The sequence below is a fragment of the Panthera tigris genome, chromosome B3 (assembly GCF_018350195.1).
Source record: "Panthera tigris isolate Pti1 chromosome B3, P.tigris_Pti1_mat1.1, whole genome shotgun sequence".
NCBI lineage: Eukaryota > Metazoa > Chordata > Mammalia > Carnivora > Felidae > Panthera > Panthera tigris.
The window spans coordinates 85,623,721-85,637,368 of NC_056665.1; the positions used below are offsets into that span (position 1 = coordinate 85,623,721).

The 13,648-nt window shown below is 39.9% G+C and overlaps 1 protein-coding gene across 1 annotated transcript in view; it reads right to left on the minus strand.

The window, feature by feature from the left end:
• Nucleotides 1–13,648, minus strand: part of SLC25A21 (solute carrier family 25 member 21) — a 480,180-nt gene that overhangs the window by 53,248 nt on the left and 413,284 nt on the right. Inside the window, exon 4 of the mRNA XM_007073713.3 lies at nucleotides 3,867–3,933. Coding sequence (XP_007073775.1) covers nucleotides 3,867–3,933 — 67 coding nt within the window. The remainder of the gene's footprint in view (nucleotides 1–3,866; nucleotides 3,934–13,648) is intronic.

Consider the following 13,648-nt stretch of genomic DNA (forward strand, 5'->3'; position numbering starts at 1 on the left):
TAAGGAAGGAAAAGCTAAAATCTTTTAAAACAAAGTTTCAGTAATAGTAAAATTATGTAAATGTCATTACTACAGTCTGAAACCAATATTTACTAAAAAAAACATTCATTCATTCAACAAATATTTACTGAATGTCTCCCATGTTCAAAGATTAGAAGATATCATGCCAGAACTGTATTCTTAGGAACTAGGAGATTAGCTATTATTTTAATTCCTCTCTATACAACACTACTGCTTTATGGCTTTCATGATACTTCTCGGTAATTTCTCATTCACAACACTGATCAATGCATAGATGTGATAAAAGTACCCTATCATGTGAGATATGAGGTTACCCTCTAAGGATGCAATTAGGGGGGTCAACATGTAATAAAGTTACCTCCCCAAAGTCATACTGAAGTGTGAATAAAGAGTTTTGAAAACATTCATATCCAATCAAGTTTTTGGGAATTCTGAATATAAAATCTGGAATCCAAATGAATTATGTCATTTATAACCTATGTACTGGAATCAGAAGTTGATAGTCTCACCTAGGGAGAGGGGCACAAGCCATACAGTCTACGGAGAAGTGTCAGGTTGTGGTTTGGCAGGGGAGGTTGGTACCATTTGCCTGGGTGACACAGCCCTCCAGCACTTTTCCCTTTGCTTTATCTCATGCTCACTAAGCAGTCTGATGACTAACCTGACCTCCCAGGTATTCTGTTCAGGGATGCAGTTCAATTACATGCAAACAGTCTGATCCGCTTGGATCTTGCTTTTAACTACCTAAGCAGTGCTCAGACTAGGGCTGATTATTCCCCGCTATTGAGGCAAACCCCTTCTGAGTACTCCTCTTAATGCCCTGTGCATTTGGAGGCCCTTCAGTTTGGCTGGTGGAAACAGGTACCATTCCCAGCCCTATGTGCTTGCCAAGCACTGTTCCCCCTAATGCTCTGTACATCTTTCCCAAGCCTTGCTAGTTTTCTTACATGCATGTACTCATCGGTTCTCACCTGAGTATCTACAGGGTCCCTCTGCAGGTCATAGGAGCTCTCTCTTTTTCTGGTACTCTGTCCTGTGAACTCTAGCTGCTTTGCCCTCTCCAGCCCATCAGCTGTCTCTCATCCCAGGGAGTACACTGGGCTCTCCTTACATCTCCCCTGCATGACCTAGGTCTGGCAAACCTCTCAAGGCGGTAAGTTGGGGCAAACCATAGAGCTCATCTCGTTTGTTTCCTGTGTCTCTGTCCTTCCTTGTCTGATGTCCAGTGTCTTGAAAATTGTGGTTTCATATATTTTGTTCATTTTTATTGTTGCTGTTTCAGGCAGGAGAGTAAAATCTGGTCTCTGTTACTCTATCTTGGCTGGAAATGGAAGTCTTGGTATTCCAGAGACTGAATAGTAGACATGGGAATTTTGGGGAATAGGATAGGAATGTCTCCTGTTATAAATCAATACACTTTTTGTTTCTCTCTATATATGTTTCATTTGTGCATCTAACATTGACTGAGTATCCAGTATGTGTAGACACCATGGCAGGTGTAGGGATCGTGGTGAACAGCCTTCACAATTTATATTCTTTCATGAGTCTGGTTAGTATTAGGCAATCCTTGAGAGTCTGTTCATGGAAAAACGGTGTTTCTAGACTTGTGAATCTCAAGACCAGACCCTGGAACCTGGAATGTGGTGCTTCCCATGTCCGAGGGACCAGTTGGTATCTTTCCGAGGTCTTTATTTCCTTCTGCTAACTGCAATACTAATTCTGTCTTAATTTGTGAAAGGGGGAAGTTTGATTTATTTAGCATCGATGAGTCTTCTTATTTTAATGATGAATCTCATTTCAAAGAATAAAGTACAGAAAACTTAACATTATTTCTGATTATAATAATGATTGTAATTGAAGTTTCAGTACCAAGGAATACATACATACATATATATTCACAGACCATATGTACATATACATATGTATGTGTGCATGCGTGTGTGGGTCTATTTATATATATACATATATATGGTCTCTGCATATTTTTTCTGAAGTGAACTTTGATGATATACAATGAAGCAGTTTATGATGTATGAAATCATTACAATCAGATGATCACTTTTCTCACAAATTCTAAGATAAATATCTATAAAACAAATGTTTTCATGAATCGTATTGAAAAACTAGTGCTATCCATCTGGCAAAGATACACTTAACTCCAAGTTATACTTAAAAAGCCAATGCACTTACCATATGTCTCAATAATTTTAAGGTAAAATTGACTTGAAACAAGATGTCTGGGACACATATACCATATCCAGTTGCCCAAAAGTTCATCTGTTAACCATTGTTCTGGCAAGGAGCATTGCTTTTTTTTTTTTTTTAAGTAGAGACTAACTCAGTTTTGTAAAGCTCAACTTTTTTTTTTCTTACATAAAAGACTGTTCAACACTGATAAACTTTAATCCCTTTCAAATTTAAATTAAATTTGTCTCCAATATACAGTCTTAAGGAAAAATATTCCAGGAAAAAAATTTAAGTATAATTTACTCCATTTATACTGTAAAACACTGAACAAATGAATATATTATTCCATGGAGACAAAGTGACTTTCCTTTTGAAAGGAACTCCGCTCTGTTTGTTTACTTGGGCAATCTTTTATCAAGTGAAGCCATTTCATAATTCAAGTCAGCCCTCTTGTGTACTTTGGTGAACTTCTTCCAGATTCTTTACTGTGATTCAGATCCTTATAATGAAATTTGTGTTGAAGTAATAATATAAGATCACAAAAAGTACGGCAACAAAGGGGATAAATTTATAGAGAAGTATGTTTTAAAGCTTTGTTTTCTAAATTCTAGACTCAAATTAAATCCTATTAAATTACTATTTTGACATAATGTAAAAGTTTGGTGTCTGCATATCTGTTATTTTCTCCTAAATGTTAACTTCCCCTCTTACGTTACTGAGTAAAAGTATATAAACTGTCCCTTGTTACCTTTCAGGAATATTGGGAATACATATTGAATAATGTATGTGAAAAAAGCTTTATGTCATTAGTTGGAAAGGAAGTCTTTCGGTCTAAGTGTATGTTATCCTTCTTATGGAAAGACAAAGCCGTATTTGGTGATGTCACTGGTCTGGGAGAGGGGGCACTGCCAGCCAGAGTCACTGTGATCAGGAATTCTATCCGAGAGAACATATATCAAAGACTGATCAGATTTAGTTCTTTCTACCCTGGGGGTCCTGCCAGATCTCCATGTTCCCATCCAGATACTGAACCAGTAAGTAGTACATAAACCTCCATAGTTATGTGGTTAAAGAATGGAAATCGGCGTAGTGGAAGTAATAATTTTGTAAAAACCAGAATAGAGAATTTTAACAGAGGAGACTGGGGTTGGGAGGCGGGGAGGAAATGAAGTTAGCATGCCAAATAAATGTGTTATACGAGAATCATATACAAAGAAATATACTCTATTAGTTTGCTCTGTTCATAAAATGGAACTGGTTTAGGGAAAAAGGTTTTTCTACCACTCTTCCCTCCTCTCCCTCTCTCTCTAATAATTATTGCTCCCAAGGAAAATTTATGAATTGCTTTGAAAAAATGTCCAAGCTATTTTGTGGCCGCTGTGGTTCAATTACATGAATTTCATTCACCACTGTAATTTTTGTATAATTTCCTCATCAGAAGGGAGTGCCTTTACCTGAAAAAAAAATCCACAAACCAATATTTGAGAGAGTGACCACACCTAATTATAATAAAAGTTATGTTATAATTTCCACATTAAAATTTTTACCATCTTATGTTCAGTTCACATTAATGTCCCATAGTTTGTTGTGGGATGTTTTAGGGCTGAAGGTGTTACTGCAGTCTATTTTCCCTTGGTGGAAAGGTATACAGAGCTTACCTTCACTGCTCTTTTTGGTGTTTCAGCCAAGATGGGTGGCAGAATTCCCTTGTAAAAACCGAACAGCCTATTGGAGAAATAAAAGATTTTATGTAAAGGAACCAGGCAACAGGTAATTCTGCCTTTGTTTATGGACAAAACAACTAATCTTAAAGTATTCCCAATTATTCAATGTAGGACCCCAATCATGAAGTCCTCTCTTGTTTTAATTCTGAAGTGCAGAGATTATGAATTCTAAAGTTTTTAGCACTATGAAATTCAGAAAAATAAATGATACTGAGACTGGAATCCCTAGGTACATTGCTAAACACAACAATGAGTTGTACCTTACAGATGCACTTGACCTTACTCACTGTAAGCAATCTTGAATTTTTTCCCTCAGTTGTATGGTAGGTAGCTTCAAGCTGTCAACAGTTGTGCATTTTCTCCCTTTTTACCAAATGAGGTTAGAGTTATACCTAAGACCTGAGCCCAGTAGACCAGAAATTCCTGAGCTACCAAGGGACACAAATCCTTAATTTTAGCTTTACTAACACAAAGGAACTAACAAGCTCTATGGCCATGGAATCTGGGCTCCCAGCCTTGTCCTGAGTTAGTCATAATTTTTTAACTTCCTTGATGGAGATAGAAGGTCAGGGACATATGTTGCTGACAGAAGAAATGTCAAACTTGCTTGCTGACATGCAGTCTTAACAGTACCCGAGATGACACTGTTGTTGCCAATGCTGAGGGACTTGTCATATATTCAAATGTTTTTAGAAACAAACAAAAAAACAAAACCAAGAACGAGTGCCATATGCTTAATATAAGGTTCATAAAATGTCACCACTTATTTCATATTAGATTTTAAGATCCAAAATTTTCAATTTTGTCTGCCTGGAAAAAATTATATATGCCATACACTCATTTCTTTTTTTTCTGTTTTCTGTTTTCTTTTTAAGTAGGCTTCCCGCCCAACATGGGGCTTGAACTCATGACCCTAGGATCAAGAATCAGGTGCCCTACCAACTGAGCCAGCCAGGTACCCCTGCCATTTACTCACCTTAAACCTGAAATACATAAATAGAATATTCCTCATTCTTTTCTGAGATAATCAGTTTTCTTTCTTTTTTAAAAAATATCTTTTAATGTTTACTCATTTTTGAGAGAGAGAGAGAGAGAGAGAGAGAGAGAAAGAGAGAGAGAGAGAGAGAGAGAGAGAGAGAGAGAGAGCATGAGCGGCAGAGGGGCAGAGAGAGAGGGAGACACAGAATCTGAAGCAGGCTCCAGGCTCCAGGCTGTCAGGGCAGAGCCAGAGGTGAGACTTGAACCCACAAAATCATGACCTGAGGTGAAGTTGGAGGCTTAACTGACTGAGCCGCCCAGGTGCCCTGATAATCAGTCTTCTTGATGAACCCATATGTGAGTACAGAAAAGGGCAGGACTCAAGTGTGTGCATTTTAGGATGTCCATTTAACATGGGTCTGGAGCTTCTCTGACCCTTCAAGCTTCACTGCAACTTTCTCTCTCTCTTTTTTTTTCATTTTTTAAAAATGTTTTATTTATTTTTGAGACAGAGGGAGACAGAGTGTGAGCAGGGGAGGGGCAGAGAGAAAGCGAGACACAGAATCCGAAGCAGGCTCCAGGCTCCAAGCTGTCAGCACAGAGCCCGACGCGGGGCTCGAACTCACAAACTGCAAGATCATGACCTGAGCCACAGTTGGACGCTTAACCTACTGAGCCACCCAGGTGACCCTCTTTTTTTTTTTTTTTAAGTTTCTTTGAGAGACACAGAGACAGAGCAAGTGGGGGAGGGGCAGAGAGAGAGGGAGAGAGAGAGAATCCCAAGCAGGCTCTGTGCTGCCAGTGCAGAGCCCCACTTGGGGCTCAAATACCCAAAACCGTGAGATCATGACCTGAAAGGAAAACCAAGAGTCTGACACTTAACCAACTGAACCACCCAGGCATCCCTCACCCCAACATTCTTACATTGGGTTCTGCTTCTAGCTGTGCTTCTGGAATAAGAAAGTTAAGAAATTATTTAGCCTAATCCACTTTGCCACCCAAACCAATGTGGTGAACTCTTGCTCTTCCTTGATTCACTGGCTTATAGAGCATACTTCAATTAGGAAAGCAAAGGGCTTGTTTTACAGCTTCTAACTTGATAGCTCCTTGAGGGCTGAGTGTGCATTAGTGTGCTTACCCCCAGAGTGATGCGTATATGTAACCAGGACACAAATGTTTGTTAAGCATATGGATTTCATAAAAAGGAAGAAAGGAATCAAATGATCCCCTGATATGGGCTTCTCTACCCTCTGTTTTTTAAAAAAAATGTTTATTTATTTGTTTTAGAGAGAAAGAGAGAGAGAGAGCATGAGTAGGAGAGGGGCAGAGAGAGAGTGTGAGAGAGAATCCTAAGCAGGTTCTATGCCTCCAGCACAGAGCCCAAAGCTGGGCTCAAACCCACAAACCATATCATGACCTGAGCCAAAATTAAGAGTCAGATGCTCAACTGAGTTGCCCAGGTGCTCTGTCTAACCTCTGTTTTTGACTTAATGGATAGTGTTAGATTTATGAATAGGAAATAAAGCAGACACGTGATTTGAAGAACCATGGAAATTCATACTCCTACCTCCTTTCCATTCCAATTTCAACTACTGACACCTGAAATTCACTTCTAAAATTTAACCATTCTTTATCATTTAAATTTCATTAGATATTAATTATCACATAATTTTCAGCATGAGAGTGACTAAGCATAGCTTTGGTCTTCCTAGAAGGTAAATGTGATTTTCTTGAGCAGAAGTTCTATATTTCTTTTTTTTTTTCCCCAATATATGAAATTTATTGTCAAATTGGTTTCCATACAACACACAGTGCTCATCCCAAAAGGTGCCCTCCTCAATACCCATCCCCCACCCTCCCCTCCCTCCCACCCCCCATCAACCCTCAGTTTGTTCTCAGTTTTTAACAGTCTCTTATACTTTGGCTCCCTCCCACTCTAACCTCTTTTTTTTTTTTTTTCCTTCCCCTCCCCCATGGGTTTCTGTTAAGCTTCTCAGGATCCACATAAGAGTGAAACCATATGGTATCTGTCTTTCTCTGTATGGCTTATTTCACTTAGCATCACACTCTCCAATTCCATCCACGTTGCTACAAAAGGCCATATTTCATTCTTTCTCATTGCCACGTAGTATTTGAAGTTCTATATTTCTAATGAAAGACATTAGTTCTGTTCTTTCTGTGCTGAGTTTTCCATATCTGGAAGATTATGCCTGGTTTGGGGGAAAAATTAAGAACTTTGAAGTAAGTAATGCTTCCATAACTGAGTGTTCCTGTTAATAACAGAGGTACTTGAAAACCCATAGAACAGAGAACAGTTATAGGAAGAACACTTGCTCAGCCTGGAGAAGAACAATCATAGGGAGAAACATAATGAACGTGATGATCTCTTGAAAGGTGAGCATGCAGGAATGAGATCGGATTTTTCTGTTTGTTTCCAGGTGGTAGAACTAGGACCAACAGGTGGAAGCAAGAAAAGACAAATTATTGGCCCAGTAGGAGCTTAATACAAGGAAGTACTCCTAATAGTCAGAATTATCTGGACATAGAATGGTCTCTCCTGAAAAATGATGAGTTCTCCTTCATGGTATGTGGTCAAGCAGTCTGGATGGCCACTTGTAATGGATGCCAGAGATGGGATATACACAGCAACAGATGAACTTGCTCACCCTCAAGACGGGTCCACTCCAACCCTCAGATTTTGTTGTTCTAAGAAAAATAACAGGAGGATATGGGAAAGTGCTTTCCTGAAGAGAAAACCCTGCCTTACTTCAAACTTTTGCCTAAAGTAGAGCACTGCTTCTCTGAAGGAGGACAGAAATCTTATAAGTAACACAGAAGGTCTTCATTTTAAAAATGATGGGAGAAAATATTAAAAAGAGGTGTAAGGCAGGAGGGAAGAGAGGCAGCTGGGAGAACCATAAGGATTTAATCCGAAAACTGCTGGGAGGTCCAGAGCCCTCTGCTTCAAGTTGGCGATGCTTCCTTGATGTGCCCTCCTTCCCTTCTCTCTGCTCAGTTCCTTTCATGTGTAATCATCCTCCACCACCCCTACCGCCTCCAGCCATCCCACCATCCTAAACTTTCTAACAGCGAATGAACAGTTTTAATGGGAAATTCTTAAGGACCATCTTTTGCTGGCAAATGGGAATTTAGATCTATTTCCTTGCATTGTTTTCACAGTATATCCATGCAATAGTGGACATCTATGGATTAGTCAGGCCGGCACCTCTTCTGCTGAGAACTGCCCCGCCCAATTTTTTTAAAACACTGGAAGCAACACATTAGTACAGTATGACACTGCTTGTAGGCAGCCATTGATTGGGCATCTCACCAATGGATCCAAATGGTATTCCATCTCTTTGCCCCCTGATCCAAGCTAGACCTAGCAGAGTTCTTCAGGATTTGGGAATAGAACTGAACAGGTCAGTCTCGCCCTGTGTGGTTGACACTCCAAGATACAAAGGTAGCATGTCGATGGTACTCATGTTTTCTGTCATTTGGAGGAGGTCAATCTGCAGTGATAAAAAAGAAGGAAGCTACTGTTCAAGGAAGCACGGAAGCAGGGTGGAGAACAGAAGATCTGGTACTGTGAGTATGACCCTGCCGCCAGCAGCTCTTTTTCTTTTTTTTAAACACTGGCTTTATTTTTTCGGGGGGGGGGGAGAGGAAGAGGGGGAAAGAGAGAGAAAGGGTGGGGGAGAGAGAGAGAGAGAGAAAGAGAGAGAGCGAGAGAGAGAGAATATCCCAAGCTGGCTCCACTGTCAGCACAGAGCCTGATGTGGGGTTTGATCTCACGACCCTGGGATCATGATCTGAGCTGAAATCAAGAGTCGGACGCTCAACCGACTGAGCCACCCAGGTGCTCCAAGCATTTCCTTATGCTTAGTTACATCTCAGTCCTTATTGAATACTGGCATTTCCCTTTGCTTTTCATTCTTTAAGATACCCAGTATCATTTAGAATAAATTCCTTTTTTTTTTTTTTACCTAAATTATTTTGAGTGGGGTTTATTATTTATAACCCAAAGTCCTGGATCCAGAAAGTAAGTTTCATGACCCCTACAGCCAAAGTGGCTGCTACAGCATCTCCATACCATGCATGCCCTCTCACATGAAGAGCCTTTTTGTCAGTGAAGATTGGCACTTGGGCCAATCAGAAGAGTCACACCCAAAATTCGAAAAGAAGAATGTGGTAGGCAAGGGCTCAAGCTGATGAGCTACTTTTTTACTTGATTAGATAATTACTGGAAGTTTTCCTAAGGTAAGGTATGGTATACAGATTCTAAGAAACAAAAAGGAATTGTAATGTTTTATGAAGGAGATAAACTTCTTTTTTTTCTGCCAAAGAACTAATCTTTATACCCACATGTACTATTCACTCTGCCAACTTTTTCCCGTGTTCATGTAGTTTTGGCTGCACTCTACAGAGCATGTGGCTTACCAAGACAATAACTAGGGAAGTTAGGAGATTTGTGCCACCAATAGCAACATGCTTTATCCGGCTTACTTCTCAAGAAGCAGGCTGACACATCCAGTCTTCTCCCCAGATGAAGGGAAACTGAGATTCTAATGTATATGTAGCATCAATAGCAGTCCTTTTTCCTGAACAGGTAGGAAAGCCACTATTCTGGCTTTAAGTTTTGACCAACATCAGGCCCACTGGAGAACTCTTTGGAAGAGGCATAAGAACCAATGTAAGACCTCCCATAACAAAGCAGTATGAACTGTATGGCAGCCCTCACATTTTGTTTCTCAAAGTTGTTACTTCCAAAAGTTGTGAATTTGATTTTACACATCCTGTGTAGGAAAATGTTGACTTGTATGTTTATGGACTTTTGTTGATATTGATACAAGTAAAAACAGCCAAAATTCGTCTAAAGCTTACTATGCAGTAGCCGCTCTATTAAGAATAAATGTATGTAGGCATATGGGCATATTTTAACCTCATTCAACTTTCGTAACAATCCTTTGAAGGAGGTATGATTGGTTACTTTCTTCATTTTTCAGGGGATGCCTGCTGTCACATCACTGCCAAATAGCATACAGTGACTCAAATCAAGTTCCGTTGTCCTCACAGTCCATGTCCTTGACCATGGGGCTACACTCTATTGCAGTTTTTCTTGAAGTAAATTTGTTTTTATAAACATTTTTGAAAAGTTATTTCTGTTGTAAAATGTCTTATTTTAGGAAAAATCAGTTTTTTAGTCCCATTTCCACTCAGTTCTGTTTTAAAGTAATGTGGATCACTACCTGCATAACCGATTGATTTAGGCTGCAATGCACAAGATCATTTTTTGTAAAAGCTTTTGAGTTGTTGATGAAGCATCTGCTAGTTGGACCAGATTTAGAAAAAAAAAAAAAAAAAGTAGGCCCAAGGACGAATGTTTCTCCCCGCAGGATAAGAGGCATACCAGGATGATTCTGTCAGTGTGGGAGAAAGACAATACTTCAGTAATAGGAGAAAACATTGAAATATTAATACTATGTATTAAAGTAAAACTGTTATTATCCAAAAAGTCAGTGGGGAGCACTGGTGGTTGCTCACCCAACAGAATTCGCTTGCTGTTCCTTGGGGTGCAAGTATTCACCATCCTCCGCACTCAGGCAAGAAAGCCCTTCTGTAGTCCAGGGGTGAAGCAGAATTCTTCAAGCTAATCACGGTGGTCCCATTCCCTTGCTAGTGAATCCTGTCACATCCATGGACATATGATCCAATGCTAGCCCATGAGACCAGTGGTGGGAAGAGAGGAAATGTATGCTGGAAGTCTTGGATTTCCAGCCTAAGGAAAAAAGGCACATGGAAAGATAAGTCCCTCTTCTCTCCTTGTCATTCTAGCTGCATGAGATGCCTGTGTACTGCAGTCAAATGAGATATCATTGCCCACAAACTGAGGAAGCCAGCACAAAGTTGGAAAGGACCTGGGCCTCAATGACATTATTGGACTGTTGAATCAACCAATCCTAGGCATCTACCTCCAGATTTCTGGTCACGTGAAATTAAAAACAAATCTTTACTATCTGAACTGCTTTCAACTACATCTCCTGTTAACCTACAGCTAAAAGCATTGAGAAGAACACATACAATGTACTTTTGGTCTCCACTAGCAAATAGCCTTTGACACCCCCATATCTGAAAAAAGTCTTAAATGGTATTTCTTAAGTCATAATCATAGTGAAGGTGGTTGTTGAATGTTACGCAAAGCATTTTGAAGGAGCCTGTGAGAACCATTTTGAGAAATGGTTTTAAATTCTTTCAGGAGCCCATCAGACATTAGAACCCTATCCTATTAGGATGGTTACCTATGAGAGAACCCCATACCACACATGGAATAAGCTCATAAGCAAATATCAGGATGGGGTTCCAGGTCTCCAAAGCCATTAATGGTGGTTCATATACTAATGAGAGTTGTTGTTCAGAAACATAAGTAGACACAGAGTACTACGATATTGGATCACATTTGTTTTTCATTGTATAATCAAAACAGGCCTTGTATTACTTATGTACATCTATAAAACGAAGATCAAAACTAAATTGCACGTGTTCTTCTCTCAAAGACACAGCTCATACATAGCTTATTTGAAATGCAGATTTGTGCCAAACCTCACAAAATAATTTTACCCCTCATTTCCCCCACCCCCATTTTTGAAGTGCGAAACTATTTAGCATATTGGGTGGTTCCAAGGTCGCAGACCAATCAATGAAAAGATGTTAATTGCTTGAAGCAAGGAGATGTGGAATTTCCTTTGAGTTCCAGTTTGTGTCCCCTCTTGGTGGTTCATTTGTGGCAAGTCACACCCTTGAAGAAGTCTTCCTGCTGTCTCTCATTAGTAGAGTCTAATTTTAGGTTACCTTGTTTAAGGTCCAAACTTTAGATGCCCAAACAGACTAGACAGATCCTTAATTAAACATCTTGTACCTGACAACATCTTTAGACCATTTGGATGGCTGAAAAAAAGTTACTGGCTCAGTCAGCCTGAAATCTGAAGACTTTGTGGTAAATAGTGGGTAGACAGGACAGCGCTTAACACTCTCAAAATTTGACTCAGGTGAAGAAACCAAAAAGGAGTGGAAATATCACATATTCTGTCTGCTCCTCCTTTTTTCCTTGAGTCACCCCCTTGTTGGTTTTGCTGTTTCTTTCTTTTTCTTTCTTTCTTTCTTCTTTCTTTCTTTCTTTCTTTCTTTCTTTCTTTCTTTCTTTCTTTCTTTTTCTAATTTAGCATGTAGAAAATGTTTGTTTGGAAGTCATTTGTACCATGCACTTGGATTGTTCCTACAGGCAGGCTGGGAAATTTCCGAAGTTGCTAGGCTAGCAAGCAGGATTTTGGTGTTAGGAAAAACAACATGGGATCTTTTCTTCTTTGTAGCTTCCAAGGAGAAATGGAGGTATGTAGCTGCTTCAATACTGACCGTTAGACGGAGTTAAGTCCTGTTGTCCTTCAGAAAGGCTATCCTAAAACCCAAGTGACAGATTACTGAGAAAAAAGAGTATAAGAAAACTGTGAATAAAATGTCTTCCTGCCTAAGAGAGGAAAAGATTGATGTATGAATCTGCTGCCCATGGAAACGGAGGCGTTTCCTGGTTGTCAGAGACAAAGTGCTTTGGGGTCCAAATTGCTGAGACTCATAACCAATGTCCAGCAACCAGAACACTGGAGGCCAGGATCGAGGTGCACATCACCCAAGCCTGAACAGGCCAATTGGAAATGATTTCCAAGCTCTAAAGCCATTTTCAAAGCCACCTGCAGCACACTCACATGCGGCGTGAGAAGGATGCTTTCACCTGGATCCCAGTTCTTTGCCAAAAACCTGGCATTCACCAAGTGTCCAGAGCAGCAATAATAGTCACCGGTGAAGCATGAAATAGGAACGACAGGGAAAGTGACACCAGATCCCCAGTTGGGGAAATTGGAAAGCATTAACACGTCTGTGTACCTAACAGAGCACAATTACTACATTTTATTTTGTTTCAACAGTCAGAACTTAAATGAACATCACCATTCAGTTCTGTTCTGGGCAATGATCCAAGCTCATCTTTGGTACAGTTGATTTTGAAGCTTTACAGTCAATCATATCTTCACAATTTGTTCTTCTTTCAGGCTTCAGGCATCCTCCTGATTTCCATTTCTTGTTTGGAAGCCTTGAGTCATCTGTTCTGGCAGCATGACCAACCCAAATCAGTCATTTTCTCCAAATTACATTGAAATAGGGATCCTGCTAGTTTGTTTTCTTCCTCCTTTCTTTCACATAATTTTCCCTTTAAGGATCTCCTAATACAAAGCTGATTGAAGGCATACAATATCCTCTTTCTTCTACTCTTGTCAAATCCAAGTTTCTTACCCACATGCTGTAGCCCTGTAATTAAAACAATGAGGGCGGCACTCAGCTCTGCGTTGTAACTGAGGGTCTTCTACTGCCTGACGGGTCGCACATCCCAGGGCAGAATTCTGGCCCTGACACTACACCTTTAGGGCAATATTCTGATGTCATTTATACTCCACAAGTCTCAGTGGTTCACAGATTCCAAATGAAAGAGTGGAGCTTCATGGCTCTGTTATTGGAATTATGTAGAATCTGCAATCTGAAGTTCACAAAATTGCATGCATCTTGGGGCCATTTTAATGTAGCAAAGGAGAGGGGGGAAAACTATGGGTCCTTTAAAGGAGAGGAAAAACAGCTTAAAAAAAGACAGCTTGCTTTTCAAACCAGCAACTGAACTTCAAGGAAGTGCAACATGA